The sequence below is a fragment of the Leptosomus discolor genome, chromosome 1, assembly GCF_034619465.1.
Source record: "Leptosomus discolor isolate bLepDis1 chromosome 1, bLepDis1.hap2, whole genome shotgun sequence".
Lineage (NCBI taxonomy): Eukaryota > Metazoa > Chordata > Aves > Leptosomiformes > Leptosomidae > Leptosomus > Leptosomus discolor.
Genome location: NC_141391.1, coordinates 194,471,965 through 194,485,769, shown reverse-complemented (window position 1 = coordinate 194,485,769; position 13,805 = coordinate 194,471,965). Strand labels below are relative to the sequence as shown.

At 41.3% G+C, this 13,805-nt stretch overlaps 1 protein-coding gene across 1 annotated transcript; it reads right to left on the bottom strand.

Moving 5' to 3' along the window:
- Nucleotides 1-4,514: 4,514 nt before the first annotated feature.
- Nucleotides 4,515-9,162, bottom strand: HYAL4 (hyaluronidase 4). Its single transcript, XM_086462187.1, is given in 10 exon segments — nucleotides 4,515-4,759; nucleotides 4,762-4,830; nucleotides 4,833-4,917; nucleotides 6,061-6,115; nucleotides 6,117-6,145; nucleotides 8,173-8,203; nucleotides 8,242-8,423; nucleotides 8,425-9,005; nucleotides 9,008-9,110; nucleotides 9,112-9,162. Coding segments are annotated over 10 exon segments (1,431 nt in total).
- Nucleotides 9,163-13,805: the final 4,643 nt, after the last annotated feature.

Below are 13,805 nucleotides of genomic sequence, written 5' to 3'. Positions count from 1 at the left end.
TACACATGCAGGTGGGGTTTGCCTGGCTGGGCCTAGATGAAAGAACAAGGCCATGAATTTTACAGTCACTTCACAGTACGACTGCAATGAGGTGCCAGCTTCAAACATCTGTCCTTTGCCAGGATGACCATAAATAGAAGGAAACAGAGAAGATATCTTTGTCAACATAAAACCAGTAGGAAATGTGATACAACATGTCAATACCAGAGAGTTACTATGAATGGAATTTCCAGATAACCTGAAATTTAGAATTAGTATCAGATTTCCCATTTCAAAGTGACTCATAGAAGAGCTGAGGATGGTGGTCAGCAGGTAATAATGTTAGAGCAGTTTTCCTTATGTCCTCTTCTCACACACAACTACAAACCTATTTCAATAACCTTGGTTGCCTCTGCTAAAAGACTGGATGTACTGAAAATTGTACACGATTTCAATTATTAGTGAGATACATACAGATTTTTAGCTGACTGTTAATCTTTTGGCTAGGTGAAAGAACATATAAGGTTATTCTCATACCTTATGCCAATAAATATTGTTAAATACCAAATCACATGGATATTTATTGGTTATCTAAATGCTTAGTAGCTTATCAAAGCCTTTAACAACTTAGATAATAAGCTCTTTTAGATGTTTTTTAGATATCTTTTGTGTTTAGGTGCCTGCATAAGCTTCTTCAAAACTCGTTTTTGCTTGTAATGCATGCTTTCTGAGCTATTTTAGGAATGTTCTAGCATGGAAGAGGACCTACCAATACCTTTGCAGTGTAATTCCCTGCGAGGCACCCCAGCTCAATGCAAGGCCTATTGAAACCCCATTGGGTTGATTCATACAGCTTTAGGTCAGACCATCAAGAGCACTAACTAAAATATTTCTGCTTATCATCTGTCCTCTGATTTTTAGTTTCATATGTTATTATTTTCACATGATACTACTAAGAAATGTTTAGCCTCGCAAAACCAAAAGGAATAATCACAATTTGTACTATAATAGGAGAAAGTATGTTTATTACACTTAAAAGAATCCATTCTCGTGGATATACAGAGATTAGTTAATTTTATCACTACCATTCAGTAAGTATAATAACATAAATTGAACTTTAATCCTCTGCAGAGAAAAAGCCTACAGCTAGAATAATTTTTTTTCCACTGTCAATTTTATTATGACATGCTGCATTACATTCTACATACCACATGAGACAGTTTTAACCATGCAGCTTCTGAGAGCCCAGGCGCAGATTCTCAGGCCTGAAATGTCTAAGGTGTCTAACTCCTACTGAAATCTGTAAAATAATTTAGTCACCACAATGCTCAGTTTTGGCATGCCGAAATCTTAGGGATATGGACGCAGAGAGAAACACATAGTCCGAAGTTTAAGCAATCTGATTCTTCATAGGGTATTCTATGACAGTTAGATCCCAGGAAAGCAATTTACAAATGCCAGAACATCAGTCAAGAATCATGAAATATAGCCAACAGTAAACACAAAGAGAAGAAAACAGAAATCCAAAAGATCCAAAAAGTTATAAAACTGCAAAGCAGAAGTGCTCCTCACAGGAGAACAGAAGAGAGGTGGTTTGATCCTGGAGATGCAGCTGATAAAAATTTATATGAGATCTCACATAGCCTGAGTGTCCAGCCTTAAAAGTAGAGGGATGCTAGTAGAGGAATCAGGAGCACCTGGTTCAGCTTTCTCTGTGAGAACAGACTCTGCATGTGAGGTATTTTGCTGTGGGGGGTAACCTGCTGTGATTTGGGAAGTATCTCCTCACTACACCATCCTGCAGGTCATCACTGTCACACTGCAGATCTTGGCTACTTGAACCTCACGAAATCGTCCTACCTGCCAATACTGTTGAGAGAGAGAGAGACTGAAGCTTGACAGATATTTCTGAAACATCTGAAAGCCTAGTTTCATTGTACTGGCCTGTGCTTTGTTGTTTGTCTGCTTGAGCTGTAATAAATAAGAATTACAATTCTTAGTGTAATCTGAATTTTGACATCTCTCTCTGAATGCAGGAAAGCACTTAAAAAAAATTGAGTCACTGCAAAACAAACCCCTACCCTATGTCTCTCCATGGAAAGAAGCAATACAACAGAGCTGATTTGTGCTATGATAAAGAGGCGTTACACCTCTGCCTAAAAAGCAAATGTGGCCCAGATCCAAACCAAGGCTTATGTGCCTGGATTGATACTGAGGTGATATGTAGGGCCCTCTAACCAATACTGCCATTGCCAAGAGCGTCTGCCCAAGGGCTACTTACCTCAAAACCAGATAAATCCCACTCCACCTGAAGTGGTCCTCAGGAGATGCCCTCTCCCCTAACAGGTTACCTTCTAATTTAGTTGTCCCACTTCAATGGATATATTGGGTGGGAGAAATCTGGGTCTGAGTGCCTGGATGCATGTTTAGATACCAAGGAATATCATAATATTTATATAAGATGCATTAATGTGTTACAAACAACTCCTAATTTGCAGAAGAGCTTGAAATTTGGTTCTACAAAACACTGTTTCTCTTTCCCATTGTTTAGTTACTATGAGCATTAAGATGTGACCTTAACAAAGACATCAAGGAGAGTCAAAACCAACATCCAATCCAATGCCACTTAGAAAACACTGAGACATTTTGTTTCCTATTATCGTGTACTTCAGTCCTACAACACAAGCAGAATGTCAAACGAATTATTTGTATACCTTTCCCTTTAAAAATCCACCACAATCAGCACTTTGATTTTAACAAACTGCATTTTTCTGAGAAAGCCGTTTCATCAAAAAAAAATTCAACTAAAATATCTCTAGTTTTCTTCACTAAAAATATGCTTTACAAAATTTTTAGTGGATCCCCTGCATTTATTTTTTGAAAGAAATAGCCTGAATTTGATTTATATTTTTTTCTGTTACAGAAAGATCATTCTAAATTCGATTTGTTTCTTATTGATTGGCTGTGGTTTAGTCATAGTCTCCCTTAACTTAAATGGAATTTAAAACATTTCTTTCTACAATGGAGTTCTGTAAAAAAAAAAATTAATGGAAGTTTTTTTCACTTGCCTTTAAGAGCTCTATTAATATAGTGTTTGTTCACCTTACAATAATTTTTTAAACATAGTTATTGTGACAAGAACTCACTGAGGTTAGATATGAGGATAATAGCATATGTCTGAAGAATGAAAAACTGCTCAGAGGTGCAAAATCACAAAAGTCTAAGCCTGATGGGATCATTAAGGTTTGGGAACAAAAGGAGTAATAGAGACCAGTGGGAGTCGGATGGTATGTTTCAAATGTTTGCCTGGGTCAAATAGAAGAAAGCAGGGAACACAGCATAGGTCTGATAGATCCCTTATTTGGTTTATGGCTATTTGTCTAATCTTTTTCCAGTTCTAGAGATTCTAATGTAAAGACACAATTATTTCACATAGATATTATATGTGTGCTTATGCATTTTTCATGTATATTACTCATAACCAAATGGTTTGTAATTGTCTCATTCAAGTAAATTCTCTTTCAAGGATACTTAACCCCTGAGAATCCGGGAAGCTGAGAAGCTGGGGGTTGACAGAGTGCCCTGGAGACATGCCAGATATTCTTTCTGCTCATGGTCATCTCTAGAAGAGTGTTCTTCTCCCTGCTGACTGGAAGAAGAGCCCTGGGAGCCTTTCCACCTCCTCCAGAGGACAGATCTTACAATGGTAGTTGCGACATAAATAAGTTTCTTGTCGAAGATGATAAAACTTGCCTGATTCTTGTTGATTGCATCTCTATAATAGCCATGGTGTCATTAGCTTTGAAACTAAAAGTCACTGGGGTATTGTCACACATTCAAGATGGAAGTAGACATGTCTGAGATGGCGTTCTTGTTCCTAGCACTACTTAAGTTTTATTTTAGTCGTGGCATTAGAAACACACAGGGAGACCCTTTGTTGATGGATTAGAATATATACATTCCTTTCTCAGTAAATACGCTAATCAACAGAGTGTGGCTTATGCTTTTTCTTCCTGATCTCCTGACTCTTTCATTCCTTTCTACCTCATGGAGGGCTCAAAGCATGAACACCTCCATCATGCAGGACATGAAAGAGGAAAACATGGGCTTGAATTCACTCAGATGAAAGAGAAACTAGAAACTTCCCCTCATCTTTCATTTTCTGGGAGGGTGCTCTATCCACTATGCCATCCAGTAAGTAATTTTTTTTAGTAGTAGCAGGCTGCTTCTGTCCTGGTCATGGCTTTCAGCTGGGCAGAAACCTGGCTTCTAGCCTCCTAAACAGCCTAATCTCAGAAGGCGGGATCGAGCGCAACACATATTCCTATGGCTCATGCGTTTTTGACTCAGCCTTCAAGGTGCCACACTCTTTCTGTGCCTTACAGGCATTAAACTTTGGGGCACAGCTGCAGGGTTTGGATTACATCTGGGACCGTAACGTGTTCAGTCCGAGCTGCAAAGTGTATGAGACTTTTTGGTGGATCCCTGCTGCCATCCTTCTCAACTGCTGAAACCAGCCCTTTGACTGAGCATGGTTAGAGAAGACTTATCAAAGGCAAAGGAAGCAGGCAGATCACTGCAAATCTTCTGGGTGAGACAGAGCCTGCAGAGCTTCCTGAATGGTCATCAGCAACTTTAACTTCCCCACAGTCAGTTCCTTCATAACCCTGATAACAGTGGCAGAAAAATGTCTCTGCCATTATTTCCAGATCTTCATTTGATGCTTCTCCTCTCACAATAAATCCTTGGTTCTCCAAGGCATCTATCTGGAAGCTCCTAGATTCGAATGTAGATATGTTGAGGCTCTCCAGGTTCTTCACACACATCATCCATTGTCCTGACAAAGATGTCTTCACACACCTCAGCTGCTGCTGTGGCATTGATACTGTAAAGCCCTAATTCAGAATCAACAAATATTTGCACTTCTCTGCAGTTGCTCTGTAAATGGTAGAAAATAAATTTTAGCTGATGTGAAACTAACCACTCCATTTTTTCCTTTTACATTCTGGAAAATATACGATATGTAAACAGCCTGCATTAACGAATTCATTGAGGATAACTTAAATTTGTCCAATTTAATGGATTGTTAGGGAGTTTTATACAGAAAATATAACACAATTGAGGTGCAAAAGGCTTTAGCAACCTCAGCTTTCCAGAAAACACCACAGTCTGTAGATCTGCAAAGAAGCCATGAGGTATACGAGAAACACAGGTGATAACAGTGTGGCTGTGTGGCAAGACGGTGGGGTCTGGAGCTGATAGAGATGCTCCAGGGGCTTCCTTTTGTCACTCAACTGAGTTGGAAAGATGTTCACCCTCCTATTCACATTGACTCTGACAGAAACCTGAGCTGAATATTTTAAAAAATTGGCTGAAGAATTGAATTTGCTGAGGACAACTGAACATTTACTTTCAGCCATTCATTCTCATGCTGGCTGGTTTTTCTATACTTTCTGCCAGGAGAAAAGCAGCCCAGAACACCCATTTCACACAGCTTTAAGGACAAAGTCTTTTCTCATGACAAAGTTTGATGTGTGGCTGTCTAAAAGCTCTAGGACATGATGGAGCCTCATTAATCAATCTTTGATTTTAATGACTAGGTCTGATATCACATAACATGAAGCCTTTCTATCTGATCTCAACAGCCTGCTTCATTTTACTTGCCCACACACAGGCACAAATAGAGTTCCCATAACATGACTAATTGCTGGGCACCACTTGTACACCTAATCTGGTTTGACTGATGTGCTAATCAGGCTCTAGATGATTTCCTAGTGTTTTATCCAGCTGGGATGAATCTGAAGAGGATGATAACTGTTGAGGAACTGTCTTCCAAAATGCCTGGTATTAGCCTTTGGCTTCCTTCCCGACCACTGATTGCCTGTGAGCCTCACAAGACCTTGTTGAGCCAGGGAGAACTGACCAAGTTCCGTGGTTGTCCTGACTGGGGAACAGCAAAGACTGGTTAAGCAGTCACCTCTGCTGGTACCAAGTACTCAGAACTGGTTCAGTCAGACAGTGTCTATTAATAAGATAAAATTAGGATCTTACATATTGCATTTAAATAAAGCACAGACTTACCTCTGAAGAAGTTAAATTCATATCTCGCCAAATAACAATGCCTGCAGCTCCCAGCACTATCTCCAATAGTGTTAATAAGATCTTGCTACAGAGAAAAGACTAAAGACATCACTGTCAGGCTAATTCAGCATTTTACAGCCTTTCTAAAGTAATCTAATGGTTTGCTCTGTGGCTGTCCCTTGGACTACATTTTCTTTTCATTCTGGTCCCTGTGAACTATATTTTATTGTGGCTAAAGGTTTGTTGTCTAGAATACAAATATTATTAAACAAAAGTTGCAAACTTAGGTAGTGGCTGAGATGTTGACAATAAGCAAGTGAACAAACACTGGGAAAAATGCATTTTAATTTACTTTGATGCAAAATTTAATTATAATTATTTGTTACCTCATCAATTACTAGAAGCCACTAAAATAATTTCATTAAAGTGGGATTTTTAGCATGAGAATTCCCCAAAGCATTTCCCCAGTTCTGTTTTTGCTGATAAGGGGAAGGAGAGAGACATTTTGCTATGTCAATCAGCTGTTTTCCAGTCCCTCTCCAATTTGAAAGCCGTGATTCCAAAGGCATGCATTGTTCTTGCTGCTTTCCCTAGGAGCTCACTCAGATTCTTATAAAAACCTTAGAAAAAGTGACTGTAAATAGGCACACACTGAAGGAGGGAGAATGTCAGCATTGTGCAACCTTAAATGAAAGGGAAAATGCAACGCTTGGTGACTCAAGAATTTCAGTTTCAATTTTTGTGCTCTTTCTAGGTTTGTTTCAGAGGGGTCTTTCACTGTATCTTTTCCTCATATCGCAGGCTGTAAGGAGAGGGTATTTGCTGCTTGGATGTTTATCCTTAATTTGAACAGTGATTAAGGATCAGCAACAAGTGAATTACTATGCTAACACTGAAGATGAAAGACCATTGATATGCAAGTGACTCCCTAGACTTCACCACCGATTTAAGGGAGATAGAGGACCACAGCACATCAAGAATCAAAGGAGAAAAACTTCAGAAGAATTAGTCGCCTGAAGGGGAAAAGAGGCAGAAACTGGGTATAAAATGGCAAAGGGGATGCACACCAGCCTGCAGCAGTTATTGATGTCTATCTATCCTCTTCTTGCAAAGCTAAGGAAGGGCAAGTTGGATAAAACTACCAAAGCAGGTGTCTCCACCTCCTTTAATGCCTAAGAATATGCATTTGCCTTCAAAAGGCACAGCCCCTTACTGGGAAGTGTAGTGTGGTGATGGCAGTGCTAGGAGAGTACTGTGACCTAATAGGAGAGGCAGCTAATGTCCTTCCCAGACAAGGTGCCAGCTTCAGACTCTGTACCTGGGCTGAAAGACTGAACAGCCTTTAAAACATGAATACAGCTCACTTGCCAAGCTCTGAAACACAGAAATTGAAACCTGCTGGTAGTGCAGTCACTGTCTACAGGGGCAAACGAAACCAGGACTGTGACAGATAGGTAATGCTGCTTTTTCACAGGAAACCTGCTGTCTTCATCCAGTTTCTGGGAGGATGTCCAGAATCATGTAAAAAAAGACTAGGGTAAGGCACTTAGCTTGAAAATACTTGTGTGTGTGCTCAGCTCATGTGGGCAGTACTCCTTGGTTCTGGGTACCATTTGCCTGCTCTGAGGTAGATGTGAGACTCAACTAAATATTTTTGTGATGGACACATGCAGAAAGACTGCTGTTTTCAATTTCCCACTCTGATGTGACACTGAGCAAGTTGCTAACATCTCTGCCTTAGTTTCCCTTCTGTAAAAGGGGCAGCTATTGGGGGATTAGTTGGTGACTGGATACCTGAGCAGAAGAAAATACATCAGGGAGGTTTAATGTATTAACTGCCTCCTACGTACTACATCAAATTGCTAAAATCCTTTTACTCCATTCAAATGCACGTTTGAGTGTAGCCTAGCAATGAATTAAAGTAAAAAAAAAAAAAAAAAAAGGTATTTCAGTCTGCATTTTTCCTTCAGAACACTGAGCTCTTTAAAGCATGTGGACAATTAACATGAACCAGCAGAGCTGGCCCAAGTAGGAGGTTTTCCATCCTTATGCACCATCTGCAAGAATGGTTAAAGCATAAACGCAGCCCACATTGTTCCAGCAAATGCTTACCATAGAGAGAAATAATAATGATTCATCTCTAGTATACGTAGTATATAGTATATATGTATATATGCATAGTATACGTGTCAGATATACACAAATGTGGGCAAAGCATAACCTCGGGATGTCATGAAGGAAATCCTTATGGTTTCATTCAACCTAAACTGATAAAAGTACAAATGTTTTTTACTGTTTCCAAGGGGCTTCTTAATGCCAGTGGAAGGATATAGAGTTGCACTGCTATTCCAGAGCCAGGAAAGTTTCATTGTTCCTCAAAACTTTGCTCTTTGGGCAGGAATCAGTGTAGTTCTGGTCATGGAAATTATAATTATGATAGTCAGGGTATGAATAGTGTCCCCACAGACCCTTTAGTCTCCTTTTCATTCCTAATGCAATTGTTTCCTTCATAAAAGCTTTTGCACTTTCATCAAAGGAAACTCTGGCTAAATGTTCAACGACATTTGCTGAATTATTCCCTTCCATTTTGGTTATGAGTTTCCTGGACTGTCTTCTGTAGACATCTTTTGCATCTCAGTTGTGGGCCCACTGAGGTCTCCAGTGCTCCCAGTCTACGAGAGCTAATCCACTGAATTCCTTACCTGGGACGTAATAGTTGGTGTCACAGCCTTCTTTTTCCAGATGAGTTTGCAAACTGAAGTTCTAGGGTAGTTCTAGTCCATTAACAGGGACTTCCGGTGATGTGTCCCAAGGATAATAGCTTAGCCTAGAAAAATAAAACATGGTTATGTTCTGCCCTCTTGCTTTAGCTAACAGGCTTCTAATCATATGGAACATTTTGAGGTTCAGTACAACATCATACCTCAGGGAGCACAGGTCAGTCAATCATTCCAGGTGGCTATGAAAGGCTTCCTCTCCCAGACTGGTGGTCAGGCTGGTTTCATAGCAAGAGAAGTCCAGATGAATGCTATGCTCAGCCATGCCAGGGACTGAAAGGTGAACAGTGCATAACAATGTCCCATTTTCAGACAGTACTTGCATGGCTTAAGAGACAACATTAGGCGGATCTCACAGTTTGTCTGTAGAATGTAACAGAAGAGGCATTAGTACTTATTCCATATATAGCTGTATGAATTGGTATCAGACACTTCTAAGGTATCCACCATGCTAACACTGAAGAAATAATCTAGCCCAAATAAAGAGGGAAGATTCCCAGCTGCAGTAAATCAGTGTAAGTCTGTGGAAGTCAGTGTAACCACTGTTGCTTGTCTCCTCAGTCTAGGTCTTACTGAAATCACCGAGGATGTTGCTATCAATTCAGTGGGCCTCAGGGTGTATTAGTGGCTGTGGCTTTTGCAGTTGGAAAGGTTGATGAAGAAACGTCTCCTTATTCTTCAAGCTTTATCAATAATAACAGAGGTAACTATAAAATAAAACCTTGGGGTTTATCACCATCTTCACAGCTTCATGAACATCCTTGACCTGCCTAGTACAGTGCCAGCCAGAGTTACTCCAAATAGCTCTAAACAAGCACACGTATTTCATTGTCATTGTGCAGTACCATAAAGGGATACAAGTTCAAATCCCTGACAGCAATAAAGCAGATCCATGAAAGCTTGCTCTGAGCTATTTATTAGCCTGGCTGCACTATCACATGGAGCTAGCATCTTCCAGACCAGCTCTGATAGCTCTGCTCAGCACTGCATGGTACAGTGTGGACCTTGATGCTAAGGTCTGTGGTCACTGCTGCAAGCAGAATCATTAGTCACAGGGTCCCTGCCAGTTATGTGTGTATTAAACAGAAAAGAAAGCAGATATACAGCAAAACCTAAATACTTATATGTAAGAGAGAGAGAGTCTTATCCATCCTCCAACTCCAGGCTCCCCCTGCATTCAAAACTCTGGGAAAATCCTACACAGCTGTACAATCAACCATCAGGGATGATGATGGATTTGTATTTGAGTCCTACTTGTTGTTGTTCTTCAGTCCTTGCCTATCTATTTATCTCTTCTGGGGTTGTGACCTGCTGGAGGTGAGGATAATATGTCATATAGGCAGCAGGCTGTTACATATACTAATGGGAACAGCGCATCTGTGTTGTCCTTCCTTTCTCTCAAAACAGAAAAACAATCAGGAACATCTTGAACCTGAGGTAGTTTTATGGACCTCCCCACTCCCCCATTTCTTTGCTGTTTTAGGGTAGAACTAACATGACACAATTCCTGGTACCTGCAGCAAAACCATCAATGTCCAGGTAGCCAACCTAGGTACTTATAATAAGTCACGGATGCTTTTAGGGTACAGCCATGTGACAGTTAGAGACATCCAAGCTCTCTGAAGTGTTTGAGATGTGCCTGTTCCTCCTGCTGACCAGGCAGGCAGTCCGCAGGACCAAGGCAGTACAGTGTAGACACTGCAGAACTCAATGTTTCCTCAGAGATATCTCACCCATGAGACCCACAATACTTCGCGTTTAGTGAAGATGAGGCTCAGGTTTTCAAAACCTCTATCCACATATCCACAAGTGCAATAACAGTATTAATGGGCCTTTTAGAAAATGATATTCATGAAAATTAGCCCAATTTGCTAAGTATCTCTCAGAAAACATATACCATACCAAGAAACCAAATTCAGCAAAGCCACTCAGGACGTTAGAAGCTGAACTGAATTTTCTCGCTAGAAGGCTGTACAGCTGAAGCTGGAAGATGGTGGGCTCACTTTTGTGAGGAGACAACCAGCTTTAAAGAGCTAGGCTTGCTGTCCCTTCGTCCCAGAGGAATGGAGAGAAGGGACAGGGTACGTCTGCCCCTTACACAAGCCCCTGCCTGGGGTCAGCATGTGCTTATGGCTTTCCAGGAGGGCTGCAGGGAGGCTGCAGCAGTGGTGCTCAGAATTTTGTTCTGCTTTGCTGACAACCAACTGGGAAATGCAGAGACCTTGCTGTGCTGGAGCACCGTCGCTGAGCACTGCTCTGGCAGTTCACAGAGAATCAGAGCTGTAAGAAAATACTGCCAGAGGGCAGCAAATCCTTACAATTACTTTTTTATATATTGCAGCATGTGATTCTAAATTGCAGCATGTTGAATTCCCCCCGGTGAGACCTGTACCACCATTCTACCTCTCTGCTCCCATGTTTGTCACAGTCTGGTTCAGGGAGGTGTCACCAGCTGGGCTAGGGACATCCCTTGGGTGATTTACCCCAGTTTCAGGGAGCATGTCCCATGCAGGACCTATGTCACTTGGCGCAAGCGTGCCAGTGGCGTGCACCAGAGGCCACCCATGCCCTGGGGCACCCTGTGGCATTGCACCCCCGGGGCAGGCAGAGCCAGCACTGCCCAGCCAGGCCGCACCGAAACTGAGGGGCTTGGCTGGAGGCTGCTCTCACTGGGGTCTGCCTGCTGGTGGGAAGAGGGGAGGCCCAGCCCTACCTCACACTGTGGGTCTGCACGTTCCTCCTTGGGCAGGGCTGGGGTGTAATTAGCCCTATGCTTTACTGCGTCCTGGATATACTGATTTGCTGCCCCACGGTTCTCTGAGCTGACACATGGGAAGTACCAGCAGTACCAGCAAGCTGAAAATAATAAAAATGCTGATAGCAACAACCACAGCAATAATAATATCACTATAGGTTAATGAAGACTGCAGGGAAGTGGCAGACCACCCTGCCCACTGAGAAAAACTTATCATGGGGGACTTAACACAGAAAGATATTTGTAGTTGCTCTGTTGTTAAGGAGGAAACAGTTACCATTTTATATTCTGTGTGAGGGCAAATCACTGCATTTAGCCACCACACGAGCACACACATGCTCCAGCTGGGAACAGGCTCTGAAGCCACTTGTTTGCAGTGTGTAGAAAGCATGTTCTGTGCCCAACCTCTGCTCAATATTTTTCTTTTTCCCCAGGTTTTTCAAATTTCCTTCCAGTTGTGCAGAATTGCATTAAGCTTAAAAATTCTCCTCTTCTTTTTGCTAGGTATTTCTTTCATTTATATCTGTCATAGTTGACAAAAACCAGAATGAATGTATCCAGTTATACTCCTTCTGCTAATTATGTTTTTCTTTGTAAACCAAGGCAACACAGAGGCAGCCCATCTTGGCGTCCAGCTGACAGTGAAAATGCACAGTGGGCAGCAGTTCCCAACAGAGAGAAAGTAGAAACTGTATATCTTTACAAGACAGCAAATAGCTCTAGCTAAGACTAAGCAAAATCAGCTTAAAACAGGCAGTTCTGAATTGAATAGAGATAGAGCGAAGTACTTGAACCAGATCACAGGATATTGCTGAAAAAAATAGCAGGCTAAATGATAAGGAAACAACTAAGCATTCATCAGATGATATAAACCCTGTATCTGTCTCCCCCAATTTATCTAGAGCTGAGGAATGCACTCTCAATCTTTGGCATCTATCTTGTAGTAAAAATCCTACTCCAGTGATGTTACACTATTCATATCAAGGGATTAGAAAAGTTACAAATGATGGTTAAAGATAATGATCTTTTCTCCTTTCTGGTGCAAATTATTACAACAATATGACATTGACGCAGTACAACCTTGATGGACTTAAACCAAGCTGTCTCAACAGGCAAGCCAATTGCCCTTATTAAAGACGTGCATGGTTTTTGCAACAAGATTTTTCACACCCACAGAGATCAAATAAAATCCCTGGATTTTTATACAATAATCCTTTTGTTGACTTTTTTTTTTTTTTTTTTTTTTTTTTTTTATCAGCAAAGCTAAAGCTGTTACACTCAGAAGTCTGCTGGGCTGGAACAAGTTTTGTCCAGTTAAGTCATGCTGTCAGCAGCGAATCTTGGTTTCTGTGCTGGATCTGGATTTGGAGGCAATATTTTCAGAGGCTGGTGACAGAGATGACCCTGAGAGCCACAGACTTTGCAGCAGCCTCAGGGAGGACAGTATGGGAGGATGCATTGCTGCTGTCCTCTACCTTCACTCATATGGATGGGGGCTATCAGCCCAGGGCATCCTTTAGTGATTTGCCTCAATGAGGTCCCGCTGAGTATCTCTGTTATGTTAGTAAATGCAGGGGACTCAATATGCAGCATAATTAATAATAAAATGGAGCAGGATCTCACCTCACAATTGTCTGACTGACCCAGTGACACTGATAGCTTATTATAGCTGAGATTCAAACCCCTTTAGTACAATGCTTCGCTGATCCTGATGAAGGTGCTAGGAATCCTGAGCAGCATGAACTGCAAGGGACATTTCAAATTTAGGGCAGGGCACCCCCAAAATACTGCAAATTAAAGTATGGAACTGGTGCAGGAGAACTATTTCTCATAGTACTTGTAAGGAATAAGCTGAATAAATATAATTCAACATTTTAACACATGTATGAGAGGTTGGAAGGCAGGTACTGATAGCAATTTTGTAGTAAAATGTAATTTATTGTGATGAAAAATTGGGGCTGCTGGACAGAGGAGAGCAGATTTTAACAGACAAGCTACAAGTCTGTGTGGGGTTAATCAGGACAGTCATCTGGCCTCTGTCATCTCAGCCCCGTTTGCCACCATAGTGCACTTTTCTTATTATGTACATGAGAACACTTGCATTTTGGTGGCTTACCAGATAGCTGGGCTCCTGAATACGGAAAATTAAGAAAATCGATCAAGTGTCCTTATGCTATTTGCTTCTCCTCCACTTCATGCTGTGTAGATGTCTC